Consider the following 6,976-nt stretch of genomic DNA (forward strand, 5'->3'; position numbering starts at 1 on the left):
CTTAATGCAGTAATTTTAAGGGTAGTGGTATTGAGATTTATGCAGGGGAAAAGGAATCAGAGGTTCTGATCCTGAGAGGAGCACAGCTTGTACTGTAGGTACACGGTACGCCCATAGCCTGGCTGTAGTATCAGAAGAGTGGATCTGTGGGATTGATCTTGAATGTAACCAATAAGGATGATTTAAAATATGCAGTGAACAAATCTTATTCTGAACATACTCTGTGGTTATAGATACAACAAAATTGGACAGTGATGAGGAGGATTCTACTCCTGTTTTCTCATCACCTTTCGCCCCAAAACAAACAGAGAAAATTCTAAGTAAAACAGTAGCTGCTAAAAAAGGTAAGTGTAGGATTACCCTGTAAATCAAACCTTTTTTAAAGTTCTTCACTTCCATCTTTGCATCATCTCTTCACCATCATCATCTTAAAAGTGGAAATAGCATTCATTTATTTCAAATTCAGTGGCACTGCAGGAGGGGGTGTGAATTTCTCCCAGCTCCTTAATGATATTAAATTCTTTCTGCCTACAATAATGTCAATACTTACTATGTATGGAGCTCTGCCTTTTAATTAAACTAATGAAAGGCTTTAACTCTCAGGGAATAAATGAGCCATGGTGTCCTTCAGGTTGAAGATAGTCTTCTATAATGCATCTAACTTATTAACGTTAGAGGTAAGGGCAACAGTGCAAAGGAGGAATCCCCAGGAAGTACTTAAGTCCTAAGCAGCCCATGTAGCTGCCATAGTGGTACTTAGTTGTAGTTTTTGATACAGAGAACGGAAGGCTATCCTTACACTTCAGAGGCAGAAGTTTCTTCATTTCTTAGTCAGGCTTTTTAGAACTGGCAATTTGCATGTTCTTAAACCGTGGAATTCAGGACAGTTCCAAGAGCAAGTTCATTACTTGTATAGGTTTCATTAGTTGTGCATGGATATTTGTTGGAATAAGTTGTTCAAGCACTGTGTTCCTTGGAGAATATTGGCATATATACTGTTATCTTTCTACTTCTAAAGGAGAGCTCTGAGCCTGTTTCTGAATACATTTTAAGGATTGTACCAAATGCTTGCCATAATTAATGCTGAACCTAAGTTGAAAAATTGCTGTCTTCTTAGCAGATAATAGACTGCAGGTTTTTTCTGCTTTCAAATCTTTGCCTTGCTTCTATTACTTCTTTCAGATGACTTCATTTTTTTCTTTCCTCTTAATAGTCTCTCATCCAAAAGCAATTTTTCTGACTGTAATATGGTGGTCTTCTCTGACCAGCTTACAGCTGAACTTAGTACATTAATATCACAAAAAGATGCCTCCAGAAAATCTGCAAGAAAGCAGCCAGTTACTATAATTAATTTACTTTATTAAAAATGAGGAAAAAATTATCTTGTTTTATGGGTTAGGTGCCAGGGATTTGCAGCATCCATTCACCCTCCCCTCTTTGCTTCCATAGTTCTAATCTGTCTCACTGACACTGTGCTACTCTAATTGAATCAGTGAACGTCTGACTGATTCTCAAACACTTGAAGACTTTTTAATCATCAATAGTAAAGTTCTATAATACAGTGAATGAAGATTATTTTTAAGTCCTTTATGATGAACTTCTGTTTTAAATACAAGACCTGTGTATGTAGTAGCATGGATGCAACTTAGCATTCAACCTCTCTCTCCCTTTCTCTTTCGTGAAGGTGTAGATGCAATTAGTTGTTACTAACATAGCTTTGAAACTTTAAAACACATTTGTGATGTTTCTGAGTGCTGATTAACCTTTACTCTTACAAAATAGGTATCAACAGGCTTTTGTTCAGGGAAGAAGAGTTATACTTTTGTCTCAGTAGTAGTCTTAGAGACGCAATTTCCTTTTTAGTGCACGAAAATTCACAGCATTCAGCAGTTTTCATCTTTTCTCCTTTGCCCAAACTATACATGATCACAGTTTCTTTGACAGTGCAGTGCTAAATCAACACGCTTAGTTATTGGTCAGCTGGTATTCTTTTAGTCATGTCCTTAGTGCTGTGTCCATCTTCTGATATCCACTCACTCTTGGTGAGTGCCTCACAGGGGAATGTCTGTTGTGTAGCTGAAGCAATTATTACAGACAGTTGTGTGGGGTTTTTTTTGTGACTTCAGAGCCTGAATTTTGGAGGACAGGAAGCTGATACTGAAGAACTACTTTTTCTGTCTTGTTATCTGTATGGCCACATTCCTTTCTTAGTCCAGGAAAATAAAGGAATAGTTAGGAGATCAGCTTCTTCTCAGACCTCGATCAATTTGAGATGAAATTTCCTGATCTCTGGCATTGACTGACTCTGGTTTGCTTTATGCTAATATTCTTCTTTTGTCTTCTAATCGAGATATCTATAGAGACCTGTTTTAAGTTGTTTTCATATATGGTTCCTGAGTTCCAACTTATGCATCAGTTCTTCACCCTCAAAGTCTATCTAAAAGGCTGCCGGAGCCTCTCCTTGATGCCAAAGAAAGCTTTTTAATATTACCAGGACGTGATACTGGGACTACTCAGTAGGTATCACAATCACACAAAGCAGTGCAGTGACTCTCCAGCAGGTAGCAGTTAAAGGCAGCATAGCCAGAAAGGTTCTGGAGACACTCATCTGTTGTCTGAAGACATTCCCTTAGCAGTATCACAGACGAAAGCTTGAGTACTCACCAGTGTCCACATTCCTGCTATCTGGAGTTTTTACATGTTGTATCTTTGAGGTATTTAGGACTGACAGATAACACGTAGGTCAGGAGTGTAGCAGAGGGTTTTATAAAAGGCTGGTTTGTCTTCCAACATGTGGAGTGCAGTACTTCTTGTCCTCCTTGGTGTGAGTGTATGAGGGCTGCTCCAAAAGTAATGCCTCCTGTTTTATTACTTTGGCCCACGATATCGGAGGCGGATGGTGGTGGTATGGCAGCTGAGGATGAACCTTCCCAGCAATATTCCATTGCATTTAATTGTGATGCAACAGATGGCAGCAGAGGGGCAGTCTGACAAAATGGTGTCTGATGTGGAAGTGCAGGTGAAGCAAAGAAGTGGAAATGAATTCCTCTCAGAAACATTGCACCCACTGACATTAATTGACACTTGCTGAATGTTTATAGAGACCAAACAGTGAGCACAGTGAGACAGTGGGGGTGCATTCCAGCAGTGCTGACAGTGACAGTGGGTCACGTCCGCTGGTGCAGATTTTTACCAGCACAGCATGCAGGCTCTTGTTCGTCACCAATAAAAATGCATAGATAATGGTGGTGGCTACAGTGAAAACATTACTGAATGGTGTTATTGAGCTGTTCATATTCGTTGTAATTTCCATGGAGATAAATAGGAGGCACTGCTTTTGGAGCAATATGAGTTCTGTCTTTTAAAGATGGCCAAGTTGTGTAGCAGTAGTAGAAATTCAGTAAGGATTCCACAGGTATGTCTCCTTCCTGTCCTTTCTTCTTTTTCTGAGGTTCTTTTTCATTGGGTAAACAGAAAACAACACAGATGCATTGTGCCTCAGAGTCCTGCAGTAATCATGGGGAGGGTTGTTCTGCAATTGTGGCAAAGACTGTACCACTGTGAAGGCAGAAATGGCACAAGTAGCGAGCTGTTCTGTAATGTAACGTATCTGAGCATGTTTTAAATATCCAACTTGGAGAATTTCTGTTGCTGCTTTAGATAACAGTAACCTGTTTTGTGCTCAAGAAGATAAAAAGCGTTTAATTAAAAACACTGGAACATACTGAATGAACTGGTAGAATTTAATTAAAAGGTTTTCTTGACAAAAGAAACACCTCCTTTTTATTCCTCACAGTTCTAACCTAAAAGCTGAAGCATGTTTTCCTCAAGTGGAGGAGGCTCATCTCATTTTAACATCTGCCATTTATGCTGTAGTCTAGTAAAATTTAATATTTCTAAGCAATATGTGAATTTAACATATCCAGTATCTCTAACTTCTAACAGCAAAAGTAGACGTACCACCTAAACCGAAGAGAGCTCCCAAGGCCAAGAAGATGGAAACTGTAAATTCTGACTCGGATTCAGAATTTGGCATTCCAAAGAAGACTGCAGCACCCAAAGGTAGTAGTTCAGGTGTGGTGACAATTAGCATCACACCGTGTCTGGGCTCTCTATAACACGGGTTCACAATTATATTTGGAGGGAAAGAAGAACCACGCTGATTCATGAGCGAATGAATCACCAGCAAATTACTCAGCCCTAAGCGTTTTTCTATGACAGCAATAATTCATTGGCGTTTCTTGACTATCACTGCTGTGAACTTTTTAAGTGACCTTAACTGCTGGGAATGCATTTAATGCCTCCAACCCCTTTAATTGCTCATCCATTCTGTTGGATACTGGTTATTTTCATTCTGTGAGCTCACGTTTATACACATCAGTAAGGTTCTGATCGTTGGCAGTTCTATTAAGTCACGTTTTCTGGTTCTTGAAACCAATTCATTGGTATCCCAGTTTTCCTAAGAATCCTAGGAAGAAAATGACAGAAGCATTGCAGTGATTTCACCGGAACACTGCAAAGGGAAAAGATGTGCCAGTGCTGATAGCTGCTGTAAACAGTAAATTCCTCAGCTGTGAAGGTGCATTAATGCTGTGTTATCAGCACAAAAAGTTGCCGAGGACTTGGAGTACTTCGTAAGTCTGGAAGAAGTTAGGTTAGCGAATTTTGGCCCTGTCTTGAACTGACAGTATGAATTGCTAGCACAAATGGTAACTCCAGAGGAAGAATAAAAGAGAGATATAAAACTGAGAAAACCAACTATGTTATGTTGTATGTTCTGGCTGTAGACTGAATTTGAACTTTACACGCAGACATGATAAAATGTAGTAATGTTTTTTTTTCCAGTTTGCTGAACTGTGATGTTTTATTGAAATTATATTCTCTCACCTAGGAAAAGGGAGAGGGGCAAAGAAAAGGAAAGCATCAAGCTCAGAAAATGAAGGTGAATACAACCCTGGGAAGAAGACACCTAAATCAACACCATGCAAGGTCAGTTCTCCCAGTGGTCCTTTCCACTTGTAAACGATAACCTAACAGATTCCTTTCAATCCAAGATGCACATTTGTATGGGAGGGTGCTGAGGTGCCAACTGGGGTGGAGAAGTGGTTATGTATCAGTTGTTAGAGAAGAGTTGCTTCAGGTCTGAATGTCAAGATGCAAAATGCACAGAGCTTCACAAAGGATTTGTCTTTTCTTTTCCAAAGAAATCCAAGAAGGCCACTTTTGACCAGGATTCGGATGTGGAAATCTTCCAGTCAGGCTTTGCCTCCGAAACTGCCCCAAAGCCCCGGACAGGCCGGGCTAGGAAAGAAGTGAAATATTTTGCAGAGTCTGATGAAGATGATGATTTTGATATGTTTAATTAAGTGCCCAAAGAGCACACAACTGTTTTCCAGCGACTATCTTGTGTTGTCCTTTTGGTCCCTTCTGTCGCAAACTTTTGTACATTTGACTTATTTTATGTGATAAATGTAATTGATGGTTTTTATTCTTGTGTGTAGGCATTTTAACATTTTGTTCTTACACCTACAGTTTTATGCTCTTTTTTACTCATTGAAATGTCATGTATTTGTCTGACTGGCTTGTAGAGATGTTCTAGACAGCGGTGCTAAAGCACATTTTAATTGTCATGGTTGCAAACAGCAAACCTGCTTTTTGAAATGAAGTTTAAACATTAAAAAATGGAAAACTCTCTGTCTTGTGTGTGTTACATGGGGCTGGAGGGACCACTTACTTCCACATAGGTGTTTTTTTAAAATAAATATATTTTATTCTTTGCCAGGAGACTCCATGGAAAAAGGTAAACAGTATATGAACATAGAAAGCATTGTTAAACAATCTCAATGTACAAACAGAGCCAGTGAAAGTACATCACAGACTTGCTAGAATATATAAAAAAAAATCCACTAGTGCTTTAAATGAAACCTAAGAAACTGACACTTTAAATCTGTTAACCATTCTACCACAGTTTTCACTCTGCTTCATGGTGATTTAACAAGGCCAAGAAGGCAGATTCTCTCCTTGTGTTTCTGGAAGTCCTGTCTGTACTTCCCTAGCACCTGGAAGGCCGCATAGTTCAGCTCATTCCTGGCGGTTGACTCTGAAGGAAATACCCTGGACTCACCCATTTGAAAGCTGTAAATGAGTCTGCTGGTTATCATCCCATGAAGTTTCCCTAATGGCTTGTGAATAAGTAAACAAAAACACGGTAACACTGAGAAGTGTTTCTGCCTTGGAGGCTATCATTACTGTAGAAATGTAGTAGTTACCGGTGTAGCTAGGTCACCAGCCAGCTAATAAACCACTTTTTAAATTTTAAAGTGACGTTAACAGTGGAACAAATGACATCTGAATAACTGATCTGGCAGTTAATGCTGACACCGATGTCTTTTCTGCGAGTGCAGGGATTTTGTATACTTTTTACAAGGAAGGAGATGCAAACTGAGGGCATCAAAGAGTAGCTTTCGTATTAACTAATCAGACAGTCCTTGAAATTTCCTTTTCTGGATGTGTACAGTAGTCCATTGCATCTGGTTGGTGTCTTGATCGTTTTAGGTATGAGAGACAAAAGGAAAGCACCAAACATCCAGTACAGAAAGTACAGCCATACATCTGTATGTACAAAGTCATCAGAAATGCAACCAGAATTTAAAGTTTGAGATCTGTCTTGTCACCATGCAGTCTTGAATGTTCAGAAGAGAAAACAGAAGCTTAACTTTTTTTTTTTTTTTTTTGCATGAAATGGCTGATTTAGAGTTTCAAAAGTTTGCATTTTCTATTTTAAGAGTTTAAACAGCAAGGAGTATATATCGATACATATGAAAATTTCTTGGTCCTTGTTGAGTTTTTATCTATATATATATACATATATAGATACATATTAAGTCCAGAAAGTAAGCAGCAGTAAAAATGTTTTTCTTGCTTTTCATCCCTGTACATAAGGTGTTAGGAATGTCTGAAGTAGCTGGAAAATGTC

At 38.9% G+C, this 6,976-nt stretch overlaps 1 protein-coding gene across 5 annotated transcripts in view; it reads left to right on the forward strand.

Annotated features, from left to right (window-relative positions):
• The window catches only part of TOP2B (DNA topoisomerase II beta), a gene marked incomplete at both ends in the record, with an annotated part of 56,260 nt that extends 50,894 nt beyond the window's left edge, over positions 1-5,366 (forward strand). For 2 of the 5 annotated variants that reach the window (XM_079538552.1, XM_079538553.1), the window contains 4 exons: positions 234-350; positions 3,946-4,062; positions 4,892-4,989; positions 5,205-5,366. In XM_079538552.1, the coding sequence (XP_079394678.1) occupies positions 234-350; positions 3,946-4,062; positions 4,892-4,989; positions 5,205-5,366 (494 nt within the window). Of the gene's footprint in view, positions 1-233; positions 351-3,945; positions 4,066-4,891; positions 4,990-5,204 lie in introns of all 5 variants that reach the window. The other 3 variants (XM_079538554.1, XM_079538555.1, XM_079538551.1) reach the window with 2 other exon arrangements.
• Positions 5,367-6,976: the final 1,610 nt, after the last annotated feature.

The sequence above is a fragment of the Tetrao urogallus genome, assembly GCF_951394365.1.
Source record: "Tetrao urogallus genome assembly, chromosome: 7".
NCBI classification, from domain to species: domain Eukaryota; kingdom Metazoa; phylum Chordata; class Aves; order Galliformes; family Phasianidae; genus Tetrao; species Tetrao urogallus.